General features: G+C 38.3%; 1 protein-coding gene across 19 annotated transcripts in view; it reads right to left on the reverse strand.

The window, feature by feature from the left end:
* Positions 1-24,352, reverse strand: part of ROBO2 (roundabout guidance receptor 2) — a 1,076,913-nt gene that overhangs the window by 52,637 nt on the left and 999,924 nt on the right. For all 19 annotated transcript variants that reach the window (XM_057404328.1, XM_057404327.1, XM_057404343.1 and 16 more), the window contains 4 exons: positions 19,984-20,215; positions 14,046-14,170; positions 11,096-11,267; positions 4,522-4,704 (listed from right to left, as the gene is read on the reverse strand). In XM_057404328.1, coding sequence (XP_057260311.1) covers positions 4,522-4,704; positions 11,096-11,267; positions 14,046-14,170; positions 19,984-20,215 — 712 coding nt within the window. The remainder of the gene's footprint in view (positions 1-4,521; positions 4,705-11,095; positions 11,268-14,045; positions 14,171-19,983; positions 20,216-24,352) is intronic.

Here is a 24,352-nt window from a genome sequence, read left to right on the forward strand (position 1 = left end):
CAGAAAGCTTAATGACTTTAACTTCATTCTTTGGCGTAAGTCTTTACCAATTGTGATATTTGCTGTTTGCTCTTCTCCTACACAGAGTGTTATAGTACTTTAGTAACACAGCAGAAATTATATCTCTTTGGAGCCTAATAACAGAACAGAAATAATAAAACAGTCCCAGTAAATCACCTATAATCTGAAAATGACCCAAAAGAACATTTTTTGCAAGTAATTATACAACTGCAAAATCCAGACTTTAAAACAACTATTTTTAGTGCTTTAAGTTCTACATATATGCAAATACAGCTGAAAAACAAAACAAAGCAAAACAAAAAAACCTATTTACATCAGAAATAACTGAAACAAACAACTTTTTGTTTTGTGTCTGAAATAGAAAGTATATGAATGTTATACTAATACATTTGATTCTCTTTATTACACAGTCAAATCTGCACATTCTGCAACTTTCGGAAGGAAGCAGATGTCTGAACAAAAACTGTGCACCTTCTAAAATTTGAGCATATTAGGATAAATTCATATTTAACAAAACTTTACTGACAGCTGCCTCTGATGAGATTCTGAAAGCTACATACCACTACCTATAAATATTTAGATCTGAAACCGAACTGTTTATGAATCATAACTTCACAGGGAACAACATACAGTTGTGAGTGCTGTCAAACCTCCATAAGCATAGATATATTGGTCTAAATGATCTTATCAATGGCAAATTCTTCAAATACTAGAGAACTAGCAATATTTCTTAGGGAACTCTGTATGTAAAGATTAAAAATATGGACTTTGTTCTTTCATAAGAACAACTGGTTTATTAGAATAATGATCTTTTTCTGGACTTGACTCCTGGATGACTCAGGTTCTCAGTACCTCCAGAAATGATTACAGGCCAGGAAACAGAACTATGTGCTGTTATAATTCTCTAAAGGAAATTTTTGCAGTGCCTCTGACATATCTTAGTTGCCCAGTACATGTGGATCAAGTACACTGAATCATGCACAGTCATTGTGGCTCCAGCACAACCCCGTGCCATGCCAATTATGTTATGAAGACAGTGGAAAAAACTCACCACAGTTACAGACAGCTGACCTTGGCATGATCAAAGGAACCAAATGCAAATGCAAAGATGCATTATTTCATTTTGGAAAAATCCCATGTTGTGTCTCGAAGAAAAGCAAGTAAAGCATTTAGGGTAGCATGTGCTGTGCCACAGCTTAGACTAACTTGAACAAACCTGGCTGGAAGCCAGAGGAGCAATTCCTGAGAGCCCAGAGCTTCTCCATGAGGACACTTCTCCCTCACAATGTCACAGGGCCCTGGAACAGACACCATCACCTTCACTTATCTGCCTTGACAGTCATCTGCTCTCTCCTACTAAGCTAAACACTCAGGCTGTGGCTGAAGATACAAGCAAGAGTGAGAAAGCAGCTAGCTGAGCATGAAGGCTGGTTCAGCAGTGCAGTAGGAAGACTAGCCTCTATCACATAGATGACAGGATAGCAGAGGGGACAGAAGAAGAAACAGCTTTGGTAAGTGCCACCGAGGGGCCAAGCTACATGCAAAAGACTTTACAGGCTTCTACTGGGAAATGCTGAGATTTATCAGCCTTTTATACCAGACCACTGAGATGTAATTATTTTTGAGTTCTGAATCTCGAGCTTACGTATGAGAGAAGCTAATTATTTGTATTAATTAGTACTATTAATTGTATGCTCTATTTTTCTTGACTATCCGTATGTTGACTGAGATGTTTGCAACCTGCTGTTTCAGCCACAGTTCCTTTATTCTTCACCTATCTTTAATCACACTTATGATGATGGTCTCCCGTATGCCACATTTATTATAGATATGAAAACTAGGATATCAGCTTTGAATTGGATAGGCAGGAAAAAAAGCAAACACTTCCATTTCAAAACCACTGTAAAAGCAAGGCGTGCATAGGTTAATCGCTAGATTGCTTGAAGATTTTAACACCTCACAATAAGGTTGACTTATGCACAACTAAGAGCTGAAAGGAAAGTTCCATTTCTCCAGTTTGATCTTAAAAATGTTTGAGATTTTTTTTTTGAGCTTTAAAATAAAAATTCAGTTATTTACATTAATGCTTGTTTATGTTAATTCAAGCATCCTGTCCTGCAAATTACTTTCAAAACTGCATTATTTTGAGGAGTTAGGTGAGTAAGAAGCATGCAGAATTAGAATGACTGATATTAATGGTGATAGATTTGATGGTACCCTGGAATCACTAGGAGAAGGAATGCAATGTTTTGATCACAGAGAGACAGCATAAGTATTCCTCCTTGTATTTGGTTTTAATTCTGCATCTCTCACATGTTTGTAAACACTTAAGATAGCTAATGTTTGCAATGATGTGTTGGTGAGGTAAGAGACAGACTAATGGACAGTACCTGCAGGGGTGAAGGTGAAGGACTGAACTGCAAAACAAGAAAGCAAACACATTGTGAGTTACACACCCTGATAATAAGCGCTAATTGCAGGGCAGAGATTCCTCAGGAATTTACTCAGCTGTGATTGAATATCATAAGCAGGGCATAACAGTCGAGCTTAAAGCACTAACCAGCCAGCAGCCAATGAGAAATGATGGTTAGAAAGGTGAGCAGTGTATTTTGACAGTCTTATTTGAAGATTTTATGTGTGGACATGCTGTTCTCCAAATCGTGAACATTAGGATGAATTTTGAAGTATGATCTGTTATCAACTCCCCTTGCTGAACGCATACACTATTTCATAATTCTGAAGATGGGAATTCTGTGGCAAGATGCAATGTTCACACCACAATTAGATGCAGCAAACATTATGAGAAGGAATGAGTTGCAGGAGACACACTGTTTATGACTGTTATAATTATTTACAGTTATGCATTTTAAAGCATACAAGACTTTGCTCTCAATCTCTCTCTCCTCCCACCCCACAACATGCCAACTCACACACAGCGCTAATAATTCTGCTTTAAAAAAAAGAGTTGTCTTAGTTTGTGTCCAAAGTTTATCCATAGGACTGCTCCCTAAGAGCAGTAATAGTACAGCTATCTTCTAATAGGAAATATCTTGGGATCTAGACTGGTATTTCATAGAAACAGATGGGTAGGTGTGTGTGATGTGTATTAGTTTCTCAGTTAACACCACCCCACCTCTCAGCCAGTAAAAGTCATTGCTGTTAAAGGAAATCAGAAAACACCTCAGCAAAAAGCATAACCTATGAATGATACATAATGATGCAAGATGAGGTTCCACAAAAACCAAGTCAGCCCAAGAGCCACTGAAAGGCTCTCTGCTGCCTCTGCTTCCACTGCTCATCTGATTTCTTCTTGGGCTGCCTTGTTTCACTAAGCCAATGGAAAACTAATCCAGCGGAAAGGACTGAAAAACAACATAGAAGAGTTTCCTCTCGGTTTAGTGAGCCCAGTCTGGACATTGGTGAGTCTGATGATGGTTAAAGCTGAGGGCTGAGAGCAGGGAATGAAAGTTGGTGTTTTGGCAAGTTGTTAGAGATGCTCATCCACTTAAGGAACCTGAGTCCATGGGTTTGCATGTGATAACTTGAAAAGAGAAGAGTGCTACTGTAACCTTAGTGTGATACATGTCAACATTAAATACGGTGTGTCCTCAACTGTGCAAATCTTGCTCAAAAAGGAAATTTCTCTTTTTAAATGTCAATAAGCACTACAAGAGAACCTACCCTGATATTTGAAGAACAGCTTTGTGGTGTTAAATTAGGGTTCAGAGTTATCCATTTTACCCATTTTTTTTCCTAAAAAAATCTATGAGAATCCAGAAGCACAGAATAATACAGAAAACAAACAGGCTGGGAAAGAAGAAAATATTTTCAATTGGCAAATGTATTTATTTTTCTAAATGTGGTTTTCAAAAACTAATTTGTAGCTGGAACAACACATTTGGTCCAAGAGGGATCACACTGTGAGGGCATTCCAAGGTGTTCTGCCTCCAAGACAACACTTTTTAAGGCTTATGTCATAGGTAAATTTTGACCACACTTCTCTAATTCATCACTCTCTTCTCCTCTAGGTATAGCTATGGAGTCACTAATTTAGTATCACCATTTTCTTTTCCCATGCACATGGCTTCAAAGACATGGAAATGCATGGGAATGAAGAAGATGACCAAATACTGTTTCTAACCTTCCTTACAAGGGTCTAGTCTAATTCACATTTGAGCATATAAATGGAGCCAGACTGCTAACAGAGTGCCTTCTGAGCAGGAAGCAAGAGGAATAGTTAATCCTCTCTGCACTTTCTTATGCTAGATGTGCTAGAGATGTAAAAATAAAGACTGTCTTATGATAATGATGAAATGGCGTACCGAGCAATGCATTTAAAGCTTCTCATACACCAGCATTTTCACAGCATACATTTAAAACAAGCATACAAAATTCACCCAGGCCACCTTTAAGTAAGTTCAACATGTTTTTTAAAGTAGGTTTAACAGCACCTGTTTAATAGAACCTGATGAGATGGTAATAAATAGTTACCGTTCTTACCAGCATAATTGCTGAGCCCCTTCCTCTTCTTTCTGCGCCAGTACAACCAGATGCTGAAACCCATCAGAATTACCCAACAGGCACCACCGATGCCAGCTATAAAGGCAGGCTGTTTGACAACATCAGTGATTTGTTCAGTTATGCTGTTGTTATTTTCAGTGATGACAACTTCGTTACGACCTCCTGCACAAAAGAAATTCAACCGAATGATGTTATTAGGGATTCTGCAATACAAACAGGGAGCAAGTACTGCAAATGAAAATAAAGGAACCCCAAAACCCAACAGTAATGCACCTCAAAAGAATTATCCATAGTAGGAGATTTTTAATGAGTATCAGTGTGCACCTGGAAAACTAGTGTTTCTAGAAAGTAAACCCATCATCCACAGTGATTTTGCACGCATACATTTGAAAACATAGCTCTATAGGACTCTCCCAAATAATCTAACAGATGTCAGTCCAGAGCGGATTTTTTAACAATGTACATGCTTGTTGGTTTGTTTTTACATAATTATGGACAGAATACAACGATGAGAAAACGGATCATGGGGAGCAAATCAAGAAATAAATCAAGCAATTAATGACTAGCTATCTCAAAATGAGAAACCCAAATACAAAATATGCTGCGACATCAAAAGACAGTTCCTTCGCTCATTGTTGTCAGCATGCCATAAGTTCTTACTTAACTCATTTGGTTTTGCAGCATGCTGAAGTTTCCAAATTAAAAAGAAATAACAACATATATGTATTTTCAACTGGGGGAAAGGTGCATTTTGCAGCGATTATTTCATGTGGAAAACAATCCATACAAATGTTAAGTGCACCAGCATCGACACAGAGAAGAAAATCATGTACTTAACTGTAAGCTCTAAACAATCACAGCACCAGATGCTATTTTTTTCACCTAGACTATGCATGGAAAATTCTAAACATCAACCCGTAAGAAATAATTATGATGTGGAATACCAATTAAAGCGACATGCATGAAAAATTACTATATAGGATTTTAAATTATGTATGTTACGTTATAAAACTGTACATTTCAGTAGACACTTCTACTGTTTTTTCTCCCCTTTTTTATCTAAAAGGGAACTTCCCTAAAAGGAAAAACTCAGTGTCTGGCTTGAAAACAAATGCTCCTAAAAAATGTGACTGGAAATTCAATACATTCTAAAGCATCTAGGTCTAGAGACAGTGCTTTTCTACTGCAAACCTTCCCTTGTCAAAAAAGGGTTAGGTTTAAAATTAGGAAATGAGGAAAATATTTTTCTGCAAAACATATGACTAATGATTATATGTACATTTGATCTAAGCTGCCCACATCTGCAGTTTTGAAATGGGTGAAAGAATTAGCCCTCATTTCCAGCAAAAGCACGTAGATAGCTCAGTCCTTGAAATGTGCTGCAGTATTAATCAGATGCCCATATGCATGTTGAAGAACTGCAAGAGTAGCCACTCTACTGAGACAAAAATACTACGGTTCTCAATTATGAGAGTCTAGAGCACAAAAGTAAAGGTGGTAGAGTACGGCAATGCAACACCAAAATGGTAATTCCCAAAATTAAAGTATTGTAGCATTACGCCTTGCCGTAAAAATGTTCATATTCCCCTTCTACAATTCAGGAATGGTTAAATTTACCACTTCCTTCTTTCAACAGAACAGCTCCTCTGTCAGCACACTGGCTTCAGCCTAAAGCAAATAAACAAGGTCTTTGGCTAAAGCAGATGTGAGAAGTCTGACACTTCCAGTCTATTTCCACAGACACCTCTTTGCAGGAGACCCAGAGTTTACAGCAGTCAAGCTGTGATTGAGAAACCATCCCAGTGGGCCTGTTGGGCTGAGTGTCCCTGCCTTGCCCTAGCCTGCATCCCTGGCACAGGGACTGGCTCTGCACTAGCCAAGACACAGCTTCAGGCTCTAAGTTGTGTTCAGGAGCTGGACTGAGTTACTCAGGAAGAAAGGTGATGCACTGCATTACATTGCTATCACTCTGTTAATGATCTTGGTGATTTTATTAAGCTTTCTGTGTTTCAGCACCATGTCAATATTTAGTGATGATGACCGTCTGCTTTTGCAAACAGACTGTTGAAACTGTGCTAGAGTTTGGCTGGCTTTCAGTACTTCTGTGCAGGAAACAAAACAGGCTTTCTGCAAACAAAATACCTCCCACAGAAGGATGCTGACAGAACAACACCTGCTGATGTATAAAAAGGCAGTACACCAGTACTGGTATCATGTCTATACTGGCCATGCTGACAAGCATTCCTAACATCAGGGCCTTGCAGCTTTATCTGTCCTTTCCTATACTTTCCTATTACCACTTGTCACTGCCAAAGGCCAGGTGGCTTCCAGTCCTGATGCAGTAAGTGAAAACAACTCAGTGAGGAACTCTGCAAGGTAAAGAAGGGAGGCAGTGGTAGCTCCATTATCAGATTTCCCCTTTTTATTCTGCCCATGGAATTAATCCATAGATGCACTCCAGTGCTGAAAGAGGAAGTACTGAGAGTAACGAGGATGATCAGGGGAATGGAGCACTTCCCATACAAAGAAAGGCTGAGAAAGTTGGGGCTGTTCAGCTTGGAGAAGAGAAGGCTGCATGGAGACGTCACAGCAGCCTTCCAGTATCTGAAGGGGGCCTACAAGGATGCTGGAGAGGGACTCTTCATTAGGGACTGTAGTGACAGGAAAAGGGGTAACTTAAACAGGGGAATTTTAGATTGGATCTAAGGAAGAAGTTCTTTCCTGTTAGGGTGGTGAGGCACTGGAATGGGTTGCCCAGGGGGGTTATGAATGCTCCATCCCTGGTAGTGTTCAAGGCCGGGTTGGACAGAGCCTTGGGTGACATGGTTTAGTGTGAGGTGTCCCTGCCCATGGCAGGGGGTTGGAACTAGATGATCTTAAGGTCCTTTCCAACCCTAACTATTCTATGATTAAATGATTCTATAATAGAAGGAGGCACTCTATGGCACACTCTTCCAGGCACACAATTGATTTTCTAGTAGAAACATGCTGCTGTAATTGCCATTAACTGTCAGTTAATTTCTGTGCCCTTTGGAGGAGAGGTAAAAGCAGTGGGACAGTGAGGAAACGGGTTATGTCAGCACTGCTTCAGAGGCAGTGGTACTGCCTTGGACAAGAGAAGACAGGGAAGCGTTTCAGGGGCACCAGCTTTGGGAGCAAATGCTCCAGCACTCAAGAAAAGAACTGCTTCCTGCTAAAGCCTTCAAAAAGACCGAAGATCGCATTTTCTTCTCTAATGTTTTAGAGAACGCAGGGTGTGAAAGCAAACTGCAGAGAACCTGGGGAGAGCTTTCAGTGGACTTTACGCTCTCCCTCTCTTCTAGAGGAAGGCGCAATCTGTCTCCAAGTTAACTTCTAAAGTTTTCCATCTGGCTGTTTGCTCTTGCCCTTCAGTGCCTAGCAATTACAACTGCAAAACTAATAATTCTTTTAAATGTCAAAATAACATATGGCCTGTGAATTTGATGACTGAAAAATAAATGGATACAGATGAATGTTACCCACTGACGTTTCATAAAATTCATGCAATTATTGGAGTTTGGGAAAACAAATGGCATTAATTTTGTATTTCTTTAGATAATATTTAAGCAGAAGTAATAAATATGTCATCCAGGGTACCACTGCACTATTTTATATACTGCAGGTGTTTTGGTAACTATGCTGTCAGTTCAACTAATTACAACATAGACATGGGAAGTGTGCGACCTGTAACGCTCCATTGTTCCTGAAGACAAAAACATAATGAAATATAATGTCTTCCTCCCATTGGAGAGTAATGAAGAACAAAACTAATTTGTTGGACTAAAAATTAATTAGACACATCAGATTCAATTGCACCTATTACTGTGAAAGTTTGCAGCTGTTCCTCATGTTATTACGCCAGTGACGGAATGCGAAACTGAACAGGCCAACTGATGAAGAGAAATAACAGCTATACCATTCACCAACATTGTTGTTATCTCCATTTTTACTTCAGATTTTCCAAGTGAAATTTTTTAGTATACCAATAGGGATCACAAAAATGTTATTCTTGATTCTCTTTGAGCCTTCAACAAAACTTTTCAATGTCCTGCTTGAAGTATGGGCATAGGACTCCTGTAACAGTAATACAATTTCTAACTGAAGAAGTAACATACTTCCTACTGCTTCATATTGTCCTGGGTTTACTTTCTGGATTGTCATGGGTCTGTCATCTAGAGTTGGTCTGGGAAGTCAGAAGCAGACTATCCACCATGGAAATGAGTTATTTTCAGAAAAAAAAACCAAAACTCTTCTTCTTAGAAAAACATATCCTATATTTAGGAATAGCATCTTTCTTTTTATACGCTGGGTTCCGTACTTCATGACAGTGAAAGTCATGCTGTTTAGCAACACTGCTTAACTCTTCTGCATCACTGACCTGCTCTCTCCATAATTCAGCATTTCTGCAGTTGTTCATTCTGTATGCAAGCTGTTAAATAGTATAGCTAAGCATCAGACCATATAGGACTACATTAAAATACAATCAGTCAGTAATGTTGTCCTCTTCATTATGACGCTTTGAGGTTTATTCACTAGCTTTCTTTTAATCCATGTATTTATTTTTTTTTTTTAAATTTACCTAAAAAATAAATTTCTTATTTTATATTCTTGATTCTTAGTCAAACACTGACTGGTATCCACTCAGATTTTCCAGAAATGGTAATACCTTAAAACTGTTATCTTTATCAAGCAAATTTAGTGTCCTAGAAATGACTGCCAGCAATTCAGAAACAATAGAAAAATGGGACCTAAAGAAAAAAGAGATACAGACCATAAGAGTAACCGTAACCACACCCAGCTTTGGGTTCCCAAGAGGGAGCACAGAGATGTGAACAGCAACACAACCCAAACAGAGAAGACTCTCCTTTGTTTCATGAACAAGACTCTTAAACATACAAAGATGCCACCAGACAAGCTTGATGAAGCAGAAATTCTGGAATCATTTAAGGAACAAATAAATATAACTGTAAGTTTGACAATGCAAAATTAAGTCTCTAAATAACAAATAACTTTTGCTTTCTTTTGTACTCTATTTGCATCCTACTATCCCTTTTCTCCTTTCTGCAGGAACGCAGATATCTTCGCATTTAACTCTTGATTATACTAGTCACTTTTTGTAAGGAAAAAGTCAGGATGAAGGGCTGTAGCCAGATGCAGGGCTGAGCATTCTTGGAATCATCCAGTGAAGCACTTTAGTGCAAGTTTAACTCACAACACGTCACATGACACAAGGCTACTCACATGCTTAGAATGCAACACACTTAAGTGTTTTGCTGGAACAAGCCCCGTGTGTTTAGTGCCTCACTCAATGAACTCTCTAAGGAAAAAAGTCCTTCTCAAGAGAATGCAATGACAGACTAGTTGTACAACATCAGTTCTTTACACAGAGGACCAAAATTCCGGCCTATTAGAGGATAGGTTTCTTTCATTTTCAAAAATCAATTCCTTGCTTTCAGTTCTACAAAACTTTCCCCTCCTCTTTTCTTTGGCCTTTCTGCAGCTTGCCGTTTTCAAAAACCAGTGCTATCTTCACATCCACTCTTCACTCCTTCTCCAGTGACAATATATTCAAAGCTCCCATACCCCAAATGCTGTTTAGATGCACAGGGAACATGCATATCATTAAACATTTAAGCAATGCTTAGGGAATGGCCTTTTCTAAAGGTCTACACATAACACGTTCATGTTTTGGACATTCTCTTGAAAAGATTTTCTAGAAAGAAAATATTTAATAAAAACAAAAGAAGCAAACAAAACCCCATTTAAGTAATAACAAAATTAGGTCATACAGATGCAACAACATAGTCATATGAGGTGTTTCCCTGCACAGCTCTATTTGGTCTTGTTAAACATGTTATATTTTATTATGTTCTTATCCTTCCTATATTGTTCCTGCCTTTATATTTTATACTTGAGAAGAACTTCAGAAGAAACAGAATATGGGTTTCCCTCGGGTCAGGAAATTAATTCAGCATGGAAACTGCTACTGAGAAAGTCATTTCAAAGGCACGGATGATAACACTACCTTTGCTCTCTCTATTTGGAGTAGAAGTTACTTATTCTTTGATAGAGCAAGCTTGTCTGCTTGGGCTTGGGATACCTGAGAAACACTGACTTCAAATGTTCAGAAAACCAGCTGTAAATAGTGCCTTAGGCACCAATGGTATGAGTAAGGCAATATTACAGTTATCTGAGCAGGAGAAAAAGGGAGCTGGATCTGTCAGTTCCATAAACCCATCAAGCTGATAAAGTGGTAAATTTGAAAAAAAAAAAATATTAAATCCGTTTCACTAGATTATCTCCATTTTCTCCTATGTTTCAGGAACACATTTCCCTCCATTGACTGTGAGAACTCTGCACAAAGAGAAGACACAACATCAGCAGGCAGTGAGACGTTAAAAGCTAACTAACTAGCTCTATTCAAAACTCGTCTGTTGCTCCGTGGATTTTTATGCTTCCAGAAGTGATTTATGAAAGCATTTCTGAAAGCTGAAACGGACAAAACAAAACAACAAAACAGACATTCACTTACCAATTATTATGGGTTGTGGTTCACTTTTTACTCCCACGCCTGCACTGGTGCTTGCGGCAACTTCCACGCGGTACTGAATACCTGGATATAGGCCACCTATTATTACAGACCGAATGGCTGCATCTACTGTTTTGTTGATATGAAATCGAGTCTCATTACCTAGGCACCAGATCTGGGACAAAAGTTGATGTGTTAAAAAATACGAAATTCGTCATACATATAAACAAATGCACATAGATATGACATACCAAGGTATTGCATGAGAATCACTTATACTGGACTTCTTAATAATGTTACTACCCAGGAGTAGCTGGAATTGCGATGATGCAAGCTATACCATCTTACATAGGACTGAGCCAGCTGCAAGGACTGCTAGCAAATACCTCTCTGGACTCTTGCTCTCCGTGGTTCTGTGCTTACGCTTCTTAGAACAGACCAGAATCATCCAAGTGAAAAAGAGGCATTATACAATAATTGGACTCTTGTTCAGTAATATGATTACCACCAAACCTTTCCTAGGAAAAAGGCCCACTTTTTTTTCAACATTCGTAATTTCCTACTGAATAGCAAAAGGACCCCAAATAATATAAGCACAGGCTGAAACACTTCCTAAAGTACTAAAGAAGAAACTATTTTCAGAATAGTTTTCTACTTCCTTTCACAGCACAACAGGGATATGTGAAGTTTCTGAAATGGACTAAGTACAAACTCACTTTTTACTGCTGGTTTTGTGATTACTTACACTGTTCAAGAATCTAGGTATCAATTCCTGTCTCTCTAATTAAACAGAAAAAACACTGTAATCTCAACTGGCATTTTGTGATGAGAAAGATCTATGACTTCAGTGTTATGTCTCTCTTGCATTTTTGCATAGGCATTTCCCAAGAAGTTTCAAAACTAAGACCTTTTAAAGATTCTTCTTCAACTAGTGTTATCTGCATATACTGTTTTTGTATTATTAAAGAAAGTATTTACTACCACTCAAGAAAATCAGTGCATAAAGATACCACATGTACACTACATACCTATAATAGCAAAAGAAAGCACTTTGGGTGGAACCACTATCAGCAACCAGGTGGTGTGTTTAAGCAACAGCAATGCTCTCTTTACACTTGTTTTTGACCCGCCTCAGTGTTTTCTCACCTTATCTTTTTTCTGTGAAACACTGAGGAAGATTTGGAGGGCAAAAGAAATCCTTGTTTTTCTAAGCTCCAGCAGACCTTATTTTCAGGCCAGAATGCTTTAGGGTGAGAAACTGTTGTGCTTATTCTCTCACTCCTTGTCTGCCCTGGTTTTAGGTTACAGTAGTTATGAGATGCCCCTAATTAAGGGCATTTAATTCATAAATGAATTTACAGGCGCTATGATGCTTGCAGTAGAATCAACAGATCTACATTCAATTCACTAGAAAATGCACTGTAAAACCTCAGCAGTCATCTTATACTCAAGGAACTATTAGACTATTTGCACTACATTCCCTGTAGCCAGCTCACTAATCAGGCAGCCACCCAATCGAACACAGAAGGGATGTAAGAGGCAGTGACTCCAGCTGTTTTTATAAACAGCCTAGAGGTCTGAGCACTCACCTGGAACACAGCTTTTATTAACCATCAGTCACTTTGGTTCCTATGTACATATGTGTGGTTTAGAAGTGGGCTTTAGTTATTTGCCTGTAAGTCCTTGATGGTTAATACTGTCTTATACTGGAGTCAGTATCAAGATTAATTAAAGCAAAGGCTAATTATTAATTGATATGAAAATGAGATCAATAAAAAAATGGGATTAATAAATCTTGATATTGACTAAAAGCAAAACAAAAGAAGTGCTATGCTAAGCATTAATATAGTTATGGGCGACATGGTCTAGTATGAGGCACCCCTGCCCATGCCAGAGGGGTTGGAACTAGATGATCTTTAAGGTCCTTTCCAACCCAAACCAGTCTATGTTTCTATGATTGTGAGCATTTACTGCATCCCTCTGACCAAGCGATACACTGGAAAAGGCTGAACCATTAGTTGATTTAAAAGTCAAGCACCTTCTCTCTTCTACATGCTGTGCTCCCCCAAGATACAACAGTGGAAAAAAATTACATCTTTTTGCGTGAAATAAGCTGCATCCACCACTTCCACCCTTTATGGGACTGTCAAGAAAGCTGCCCTGCTCTATCTCAACTAAAGATTTCATGCTAGATGTACAAGTTGTGTTCCATGTCACAAGCTGGTGACAATGTTGAACCTTTTCTGATTCTCCGCAGTCATCCCCCCTGCCAATAATACACTGCACTGTTGCCATGTTGTGAAAATATTCCTTTACAAAAGTGAGCCTAGTGGGGAATTACAGACTACAGCAAAATTTAAGATGGTATATAGGGAGTGGATACTTTGAGCCACCACAGCCACAAAGAAGGAAAAAATACAACCAACGCAGGAAACTGTCATATAACAAACTCTGGATATAGCAGTGGTGCTCGACCTCAAAGCAAATAACCTAGCACTTTTAAGTTGTGAATCTTGACAGAGAGAGTATTTGGAGGAAGTTGTGTATTCTCCCAGAGCCACAGTCCTTGACTTTGACCTTGAAGTGTTAGGATTAGCAGTTTTGCAGAGGAAAGAACAGGTATCTTTTCTGGCAGCTTTTCTGTCAGACTGAAGGCACTTTGAGACAGGGGCTTCACTGCCTGCCTTGGGAGTGCAGAGGCCCTTAACAAAAATCCTCCTTCTTCCACAGCAGGGAAAAGCAAGAAAGAGAAGTACTGTAAACTAGCTGGCCATTACAGCTCTCTTCCAGATCTAGTTCATTTTTGCTTTTGATATAACAAGCAGTCTCCATACAATTATATGGGCAGCTGTAAATACTGTCAGAATCTAAATCCATAAACAGCACTGTTGTTTTGTAAATCAAGCAGGCTGTCTCCTCCACACATAACTCTCCCATTAGACATTATTTCTACCTTATACTCCTGGATGACTCCATTTTGGTGATCTGGAGGCGGAGGATCCCAGGAGATGCTGATGCTTGTGCTGTTGTGGTTTCCAACTGTCAGGACAGTAACAGACTGAGGAGGGGCACTCGGAGCTACACCAAGGAGAGGGAACAAACAGAAGCAAGACATTAATCCATTTGCTAGAGCACAAATTTTGCTGAAGCAGTGTAAGAGCAACTACACTAGACAGTATACGAAGTTCACGCTCCCTGCAGGCCAAGGTGTGCACATTTTGTTAGGCATTGACAATCCTGAAAAGTGCCTTTCTGAAGAGAAGCATAGCTGGATGACAATGCGGAATTTGTGGCAATGGAGAAGCAATACAAATCAGTCCTCATTTATTTATAATTTCTTAGTTTTGCATTGGAACTATTCTCGCCCTTGCATTTGTTTTCTGTAATATACATGGATACCTACAGGCATATCAACTAAGTCATAACTTAGTCATAACGTAAGGCTTTTTCACTCGGGCTGAAAAGTGTTTCAATTCTTCTTTTTCCACATGGCCTAATAATAATGTGAGTGGCAAGCATCTAAGGATCTTTATTTGCTCTTCACAAAGACATTTAACTTAAGAGTTTTAAACATAAAACCTTGCAAGTCCTAGGTGGAAAAGGGTTAAAGTGTTCAGGGATTTACATTAAATACCAGTGAACAGAGGAGGTGCTGAGTTAGGTCAGATATATACTTATGTCCTCTTTTCCCTAGGCAAATTGCTTTTTCTTCAGAGCCCTGTTCAGTTCAACCATTCACAGCTGTTTGGCTGGTCACTGTGTATCAAGGCCACATCTACCAGACAATTGCTTGCCAGCCCTGCTACATTGGCTAGAAGTGTGGAAAAACAAAATTATAGCTGTTAGTGATCAGAGCTCTGCTGGCAAACCCCTCTTACAGCTACACCAGCAGCAGGGTGCTTCTGTTGGCTCATCACATGTTGTCTGGGAAGTGGTACAGCAGCTCTGCTACAGAACAGTCCCCTCTGTGAGCATCTGCTGCATCTCCACGTGGGGGCTCTCCCACCATAGCTATAGCTGCCATGGCAGAGGGCTGTGGCATATGGCCCTCAGTCACCTAAAACTTCTTGCAGCCCTGTTTCTCCTCTCCCTTTCTTCTAGGCAAGTGTTAAAACCACCACAGTGGCAAGCCAAGTCACCAAAGTCGAATGTATTGTATTAATGATGTATAGTCCCTGAGGAAAAAAAAAATATCCATAAAAGCTGCACTGAACCAGTCCTAGGATCCATTTAGTCCATTTACCCTAGTCCATCTATCCAGTCTTCAATAAAACTAATAGAAAGAGGCTAGGAAAGTGTGAATTAATAAATCAAGCATACAGTGATAACTCTCCAGGACAATTTTCCAATTCACAGAAGCCTGTTGCTTAGATACTTTCTGTTCCAGGGTGATGTCTTTGTGTTTAATAACTCCTTATGGAACTTTTCTTCCATGTATTTGTCATCACCTTTAATATGACCTTAAAACATTTAATATGAAATATGGAAGCTGATTTTGGAGACTTATAGTACACCTTGTACCAAAACCTAAAATATTTATTGTTCCTCCTGCCCCCAATTTAAAAACTGGATAGCCCTCTGGTTTTGGGCATCTCAGGTCATGTGTCACAGCTCCCTGACTCCAGTCCTCAGGTCTAGACTGTTCCTATTCAGAGAGGACTCCTTCACTGCTAAGTTCCATGGCAACAGGACTCTAGTCTTATCTTTAACAGATATTCCTAACTGCATGAACATCCTTGGACCACGCTTCTCAGAGAAGCAGAGAGCCACAGGCAACTATGTTAAAGCCTGGCAAGTTAATACAATTAAACACAGCCACAGATATCAGGACTATTCCCGTCTCCTGAGTCAATTCAGACTTTCTTATTGTTCCCTGTGGCCTCTTTGAGACTGGCTGTGTTCCCATTTCAGATGCTCCTCATCATTTGACCTGGCAGAGGCCCATGGAACTGAGCTAAAATCCTTACCCTGATAACCCTGAAGAGTTGGAGTAGCCTGTGGCAGGAATTACACAGCTTAAAACAATGATATCGGGGGTGGGGACAAGAGACCATACAACATTACATCAGAAAAAATACTTTAGATGAAAAATAGCACATGCATTACTGTCCTGTGAGACTGAATGTTTTGTCAGCTACATTTTCAGATGCTGGTTCAGCTGCAAAGGAAATAGTGCTTGGTAGAGTCCTTGTGACCTTGCATGACAGAGAAACACTGTACTGAAGGGGAGAAATGGGGCTGTATTGTGGACAATTTGACTCTTATTCAGCTCAAGTGAAGCACAGAAGGGTGGCCTTGGCCTATTCCTTGCCATTGCGCAAAGCATAAAATTGGTGAAGTTAATAGTTGCATTGTGTATTTTGTGGTGTCCTGGGTTTAAACCACAACACATGGCAACTGAAATAATTTGCCACACAGCAAAAAAAATAGCATTTTAAAAGTCTCCAAGTTATTTAATAGCAACCAAACCATGAATAAATGCATGGGTGCAATATTAATTAGAACATCTTATGTGAAAATAATAATCATTAAAATGACAACGCTTAGCACTATGTAACTCATTTTTGGTTCTAAGTGTTATGGAACAACTTGCTGAAATGTATTCACTTTCATCCTCAAACACATTCAGAAAAACAATTTCTTATATATGAATATGTGAAAAGAAAGAGAAGGGGGAGAGCAAATTCTAAAGAAATGTAAAATGAATACTATAACATTTAAAGAAAAGCATACTATATTCATTTGTCTTTGCGTTTAAACTGCATGAATATTCTAGTTAATATTCTACCAGTGTGTGTCAGTTTGGGGCTTTTTTAGATGATAGATGTGAAGTTTGAAGCAAAATTGAAATTGCAGCTGATGAACGCAGCTGAAAGTATCATTTTAAGAGCTGCACTAAGGCAAGAAGGAATTCGCAGTCACAGCTGATAAAAACTAAGGAGGCTTCCATTACCGACTGCTATATTTTTGTGGTGACAAACAATCTACAGAACAAATACTACTCCACAAAAGTGATTTAAAACAGTGGATGTAATTGCAGAAACAGAAAAAAAAGAAAGAAATGAACTATCCTTAGAGCAAGTGTGAAAGAAATGGTGAAAATGATAAAATAAAATATTTTACTTAGCTCATTTTCTATGTGTATACGCATACATGTACACAACAGTTCTGTTTCCTCTCTCTGATAATATCACTCTGTAAGCTGGCACCATGATATAAATTAAGGCCCTTGTCTGACACTGCTGCAGTTATTAAATAGATCACATTGAAAAATAACATTTTTTAAACCGTTTTCTCATTTCCCTTGCTGCTGGCTTGTGGAGAACACCTTGCCTGCTTCTTGACAGGTCAATTATTCCAGTGCTCAGCTTCTTCTTACAGATATGAAAGAACCCAAATCGCTGCTCATCTTTTCCAGAGGCAGCCAAACAGAATTCCATTTGTTACCTTCACAAGGCCAAAGAGGCAGGAGATGGATGGATACTGAACTGTGACAAATGTCTGATCTAGAGGAAAAGTCTAACTGCAGCACAACTGATTTTTGGAGGTAGACCTCAGAAGTAACATAGCACGTAAAATTTAATCCAGCAGAAATCTGCCACTACTTTTTTGGTTGTACTTTGGCTTTACCAGGGCTATTTGTTTTGATGTCACAACAAAAAATTCCAATGCATGTATCAATTCCCCAAATTATTTTCTAAAAATAGCACAGTTGACATTTTTTAAATGTCAAGCCTAAAAAAGCTCATTTTCAAAATGGAATCACAGGCACCATAGCAAGTGGGATCACTTCAGAGACTGCCATCTTCCTTCACTGGACAAGAAGCAAACCGCTGCCATTAAACATTCAGATAATGTTATTTTTTTAATATAGGAACAACAATATAATTGCAAATATACTGTGAGGAATTAAAGAAAACACATGGAGAACTGCACCTACTGAATGTCTCCATTTTCTCATGGAAGCACTTAACTTTATCACCTAAACAAGAGGAAGATTTATTTGCAGGGGCTGACATTTGTCTGGTGGTAATACTACATGTTATAGGCTGATGTTTTTTTGAGAGAGATAGTTGTAAACAGACTCCTTGAAGGTCATATTAATCTACAAAGCGTATCCTAGGCTGAGAGTTATACATACCTGTAGGCAAGAAAAGTTCTTTAAATTTTCACTATGTGGAAAGTTATTCCACATGAACAAAGTGGCCTTTAAAGTAGAAAATTACTTGACAGGCTCTGATGGGAGATGAGGTTTATCAAAGAAAATGTCATTCCTCAAGTATTTTATAGAAATAGAAGGTACAAAATCTTCTCTTTTCCAGTAGTTCTTAATTTACCTTTAGCAAGAGACGGTTAGATGAACTAAATAAATAAAAAAAAACCAATCAATTAAAATTGGACAAGAAGAATATCTGTCAGTGAGGGGACTAAATCCTACATCTTAACTCTAGAAAAGCAATTGCACCTATAGAAAGCTTCTTTCCATTTTCTTGGGATTTTTTAAAGCTTTGCTCAGAACCCAGCAAGATATTTTTTACCAACTGTTTAGGCTTGATAGTCTGAACAAACTAATAGAAAACATAAAGTCCAAAATCCTAAATAAGATTTGAACAACGCCTTCCTACACGGTGTTCTACATGTTGCAGGACACTGAATTTTCTCATTGACAAAGTATGAATGGCAACCAAGTTATCTTCATGATTACTTATTTGTTGAGTAATAATCATAACAAATCAAACAGAAAAGTGAGTAATAAGCAAATCCATTTTAGAATTAAGAAGTACTTGGCAATCAGCACTAAACTGAACTTCAGGAGACCACTGTAAATGATTAAGATGCATCTTCAATAGGAAGGAAAGTGTGCATTCAAACCCATTGAAAACTGCAGGAGCATTCTTATACTTCACCAGTATTTCTGTCCCTTGTTTTGAAAGAAATCAATGAGATAGAGAGAAAAAGAACTCTCATTGTTAGGGTCATTCTTCTACTTTTACAGGTGAAATTTTCCAGGGAAAGGATGCATTAGATAGGCCTACAGATAGGTTTCTTGTACATTTCTAAGAGAAAAAAAAAAAAAACAAAACTTGTATCTTACCTCACTTCCTTTACCTTTCATTAAAAAATCAGGCCTGGAGTGTGTATGTTTTAGAAAACTATATACCATGGTACATGCTATGGATGTAAATGCTTGTGCATTTCAGTAGTATAAACTGTTTACTATGTCTGCATACTGAATGTTTTACAGAGGCTTGAAAGGTACTTAAGTAAATCCTCTGGAGGACTAAATAGGGCAGTTTCATGAGCTCTGTTGACAAACAACAGAGTGGCCTGACCTTGAGACTGGAGTTCCTTCAGACTAGTCAAATATCTGTCCTTCACCAGTCCCCATTTCCCAAACAAACCGCTCCTCTACATTGTTACCCATTCAGAAAGATGTTCTTAATATCAAACACTCATCTGTAAAAGGTTTCTTTTATTAGTTTTGTCCTCAAAGTAAAGGCCAAAGCCTTTTACTGCAGCAATACTAGCTATAAAAGAATGGTTGCAGTGCACTTCTGGCTCTTACGTCCTTCTGATCTACTGGTGGCATTGGGTCTTCCAAGAACGATATAGGACTGGTCCAGTGCTTTCTCATGGAATACTAATAGTACAAACCCAAATATTATATTTAATATATTGAATTCTGATAATTATATTGGATATTCTAATTATATTTAATAATATATAATTGAACATTATAATAATGATATTGAATTCTAACACCAAACCTGTATCTAACAAACAGAAAATGTGTGGAAGAAATAGAGCTGGACATACTCATAACACACAATAACCAAAACCGTTCAGTGTTAGGTATGGAAGACAATTGCTTTTCTGACCATTTTACTAACCTTCCTCTGTGGTGCGAGCAGACTTTGATTCACTGTCCATTCCTTGGAATTCATTGAAATAAGGGCGAACCTTAATTTCATAAGTGACCCCCTTTTTCAAGCTGACGAGGACAGCACTGCGCTCAGTTGGGACTTTGACCTCCAAGTTCTGCCATACAGCTGGAGAAGGTAGGCCAGATGTTTGACGATACATCACTCGGTAGCCCTGAATAAACTGGGATTGGCGGTCAACCTAGAAATGGCATTAAATAACGCATCAATAAATGTATTAACGAAACTGTATAAAAAGAAAGCAAGACATTTCCCTAGAATACTTCTGTCCTCATGAAAAAGAGAAAATTAACAGTTGTTTAAGCGCTGAATTAAAAAATCAAACTGCCTTCCTGTAAGTCACTGTTGATTAATTGTGTCTAAAGAGCATTTTTCTCACATTACTTGTTATAGAATATTTCTATTTTACTTTCCCCGGCTCTATATATCATGACAAATACCACCTTAAATCACAAAACAAGGCCCCACCTCTGCAACGAATAATGAAAAGAGAGCATAATGATTACTGCATGTACACTTATTAAGCACATCTTGGCTACTGATGCACTGAAATAGGAGAAGAAAAGAAAAACAAATTATTTTCAGAAAGGGACAAGTCTTTGAAGATACCCTACATGCTTTCAGTTAGTCATTACTTGGCTCGCAGCTCATCTTTTCATGAGATGCACAGGGAAGTAAAATAAACATAAGACAGATGCAGAGAAAACAGCTTCTAAGGGCATGTGCTGTTTCTTGCATTCACAATCTAAGCCATCTCTTTACGTCCTGGGGCTGTGATGCTCTCAGGCCATCAGATGGAGATGGAATGCTGTTTTTGGTTTATATTTTTATACGTTGCTAGGCAAGAAAAACTAAGATTGGACAAAAAAAGATTGGACCATACACAGAAGTCTAACAATTCTAAGCTTTCAGAACTATAAATAGGATTTGTGTGAAGGAAAAACTGAAAATGTGTTTTATCTCTTAGGGAAAAAAAAGCATGAAACAATGATTTGAGGTATTATGACGTTTGCATGAATTTTCTCAAAAAACAATCTAACCAATTTGATGGATAAAACCAAACCAAACCCAGCTGCTTCTGTAGACAACAAATAAAGAGCCAAAGAAAGTTCAGCACAAATAGCCAGACTATACAAATAGCTGTTTGGTAAATCTAGGAGTTCTAGCTAAGATCAACAAGTAGGATTTCTTTTCCACTCTTGACAATTTGCTAGCTCAGAAGTATTTCAGAATTAGAGGCAGATTTGTCTCACTTCTCTTAAGAATGAATGAAATTAAGGCTGAAAACACAAACCAGGTCTATTGTGCTTCTCTTATAATCCTGTACAGTTTACTGGGGCATTCAGAGGGGACACAGATTCTTAGGCATTAGAAAGGAGGGCAAGCAAGAAGAACGCTTTATTTATGAGAGCAAAGCAGAAATGTCTTTCATCAAAACTGTCACTGTTAAAAACCTTGCAACATATGTTACAACAACATTAAGCTTGCATTTTATAAACTTCTCTGCATTCACTTTAAGTGAATTTATGCACTGAAAGAGGGATATAACTCACAATAATAGCTTGTTAATACCGAAAGAATCAAGCTGTGTTTTTAAGAAGAACATTAACCAGCTGTTTCCAGATGAAGGGAGTCTGTAAATCAGAGTAAATTGTTTTTATCCATGTTTGACTTTGATTAACAAAATGTTTTATGGACACAAAGACTTTGTGAATATCGTGTTTACTACAAAATTCAGCAAGAATAATACTTTCATTCACTTTGTAATACCGATTCTCAACCTAAATTACAATAGAAGGCTATGATGTTTAATAATCAAACACTGGGTTTGATTCCTACCCAAGTTAGAAGCTACACTGAAAGACAATGTAACTTTGTTAGAACTTTCCATGTTGTCTTTGCTATGCTTTTAATCTCTACTGACTGCTGCCTAGCGGACAACATCTGAAAATTCAGAGTTGACTAGGCTGAACAGTGACAGTATGCTGCTGCGAAACAGTATGGAAACTTTTGTACAGCATGGTAGAAACACAAACACACTCACTAACTCACTGAGAAGAAATGGATCCCTACAGCATACCTATAGCATATTAATTTTGAGTCCATCTATCCTCTTTCATACAGGCAATATACAAAGTATTCATAATACTGAAAGTATTCATAAAGTGTACCAAAGTATACTTTTTCTGCTACGCTTTTAAGTTCCTAACCTAAAAGACTAACCAACACAAGGACTATGAAAACAAAACACAGTGCTACAACAAGGATGTCAAGTACATGGAAGCTATAAAAACACATTAAGTTTCACAGAGTTTTCAATCAGATGTTTGATTACAACAGGGCTGAGCGATCTGACTGAATTTCAGTTTATTGACAGTGATTCCATTGGCCAGGGTCTGGGAAGGCACTTATGAAAGAAAATACTATGCATTTTTGTAATGTTTTCTGTAAGCATTCAGTTGTATTCAGTGTCAAGGAGAGGATACAAAGCTATTTCTCATGCTGACTTAAAGCTAGTCTGAATGAATAGGGCCATTCACTTGGTCAAAATGTTGGGAAACTATGCAAAGGTCACTTCACATATGGAGAAAAGTGGATTTTTTGTTTTGTTTGGAGTTTTCTGATTACTAAAAAACTACTCCTGGATAATAACATGGATTAATTGGAGGTGTTTTTGAGGTATAGGACAAGTATGTTTCCCATATACATACACGCGCATATATGTGTGTACCTCTATATGTATGTATATGCATATACATACATATGTGTATATGTCTGTATATACATGTACACACAGTCTTACATATAATACAGAGCCTGTGACTTCACCCTTCCCTCCATTTGTTATGTGGTAATTATGTGTCACACCACCAGCAGGCTACTAAAAATATGCTTAGCATTAAAGAACTGCATTCAGCTGTGCTAAGCATCAAACAACTCAATAGGTTTGGCGCAAGTTCACACATAGGCAGAGTTGCAGAAACATGTACCATGATTTAATGAAAGAATGCAATAATTTCTAGCTATTCTTCTTTCTCTCTCTTTTCCGTTTTTTATTGCTGGCTGCCACTTCCTTATACAGAGTACTTAGCATTATTACAGTAATTGCAGGAACTCTCTTGCGCTGAACACCGGGAGCAGAGAATATTTCTAGTCTTCCTGTGACACTCTTAACTACTCTTGAATCTGTACAAGCAGCAGTGATATCCACTCAGAAGAGCTGCACCAGTTGCTGATCTAAAGATACACTTTCTCCCTCAAAAGACAGACGGGGGAAAATGCAGATGCTCTTTTAAAAGGTAGAAGACAGCAATTACTGGATAGGCTTTTCTCAGCACTGATCTAATACTTTAAGGCAACCTACAGGCATAATTGGTCCTGCATGCTCCTTCTTACCTTCTTTTACCATGAACACATAGTGTGTGAGGTATCTCAAAACTGATAACAGCTCTCCATTTCTGCAGAACGGGAAACTCATTTTCCCTGCATGTTCAAATCTGCACATACCACAGCCGAATATGAAACAGGTTCAGTGGCTACTAGATCATTCATTTAGACTATTAGGTTGTTAAAAAGGTGGGAAGAAACTCACAATACAGCTGATGCTGCAAATAAAAGCTCCTTTCAGACAACGCTGCTAATCTGCCCCCTAAAGAGATTTTGCAATATGCTGTGTAGTATGTAAATTTCTACCCCAAAATATCCTAACAAATACTCCCCTCCCACATCAATACCCACAGCAATTCTCCATCTGCAGAGAATACCTTGCACACTGTGCTGAATTCACCAGAGCACACTCAAAGTAATCCCTGGAAATTCAAACAGCACTAGCATTTATCTATCCTACAGGAACAAGACAAAAGGGGATGATACACTACAAGACTGTCTAAAGGACTTGACTCCTGAAGCTTCCAGTGAATTACATTCATTTAAAATCAATGTCAAATTAAAAGACAGAGGTAAATAAATTATCCTTCTGACTGGTAGCAGCCCAGAAGGCAGTCAGGGTTTCAGAGCAACAATTCTTTTGCTACAATGAAGAACTGATTTTCACTCCTGCTTGTGCCACAGGGCTCCTTTCTAACGCTAGGAAACTTTACATCTGACCACTAATGAAACTCTCAGTTTAATGCCCAGTGAGGCTAGAAGTGCTTAAATGTAGTTGAGGTCAGCTAAAAAAAGTGCTTGGAGTACAAAATACGCTGTTGCAATGCAAAATATTTCGAGAAAAATGAAAATAAATCAGGCCCAAGTTTTAAAATTAGCCATTTGATAAAACTGGGCATGTCTGATTCCGTAAGTCTCATCAGCAATAAAT

Source organism: Pezoporus wallicus, unplaced genomic scaffold, assembly GCF_028554395.1.
Source record: "Pezoporus wallicus isolate ANWC-B61680 ecotype Strahan unplaced genomic scaffold, APGP_CSIRO_Pwel_v1 contig_5922, whole genome shotgun sequence".
NCBI classification, from domain to species: Eukaryota; Metazoa; Chordata; class Aves; order Psittaciformes; family Psittacidae; genus Pezoporus; species Pezoporus wallicus.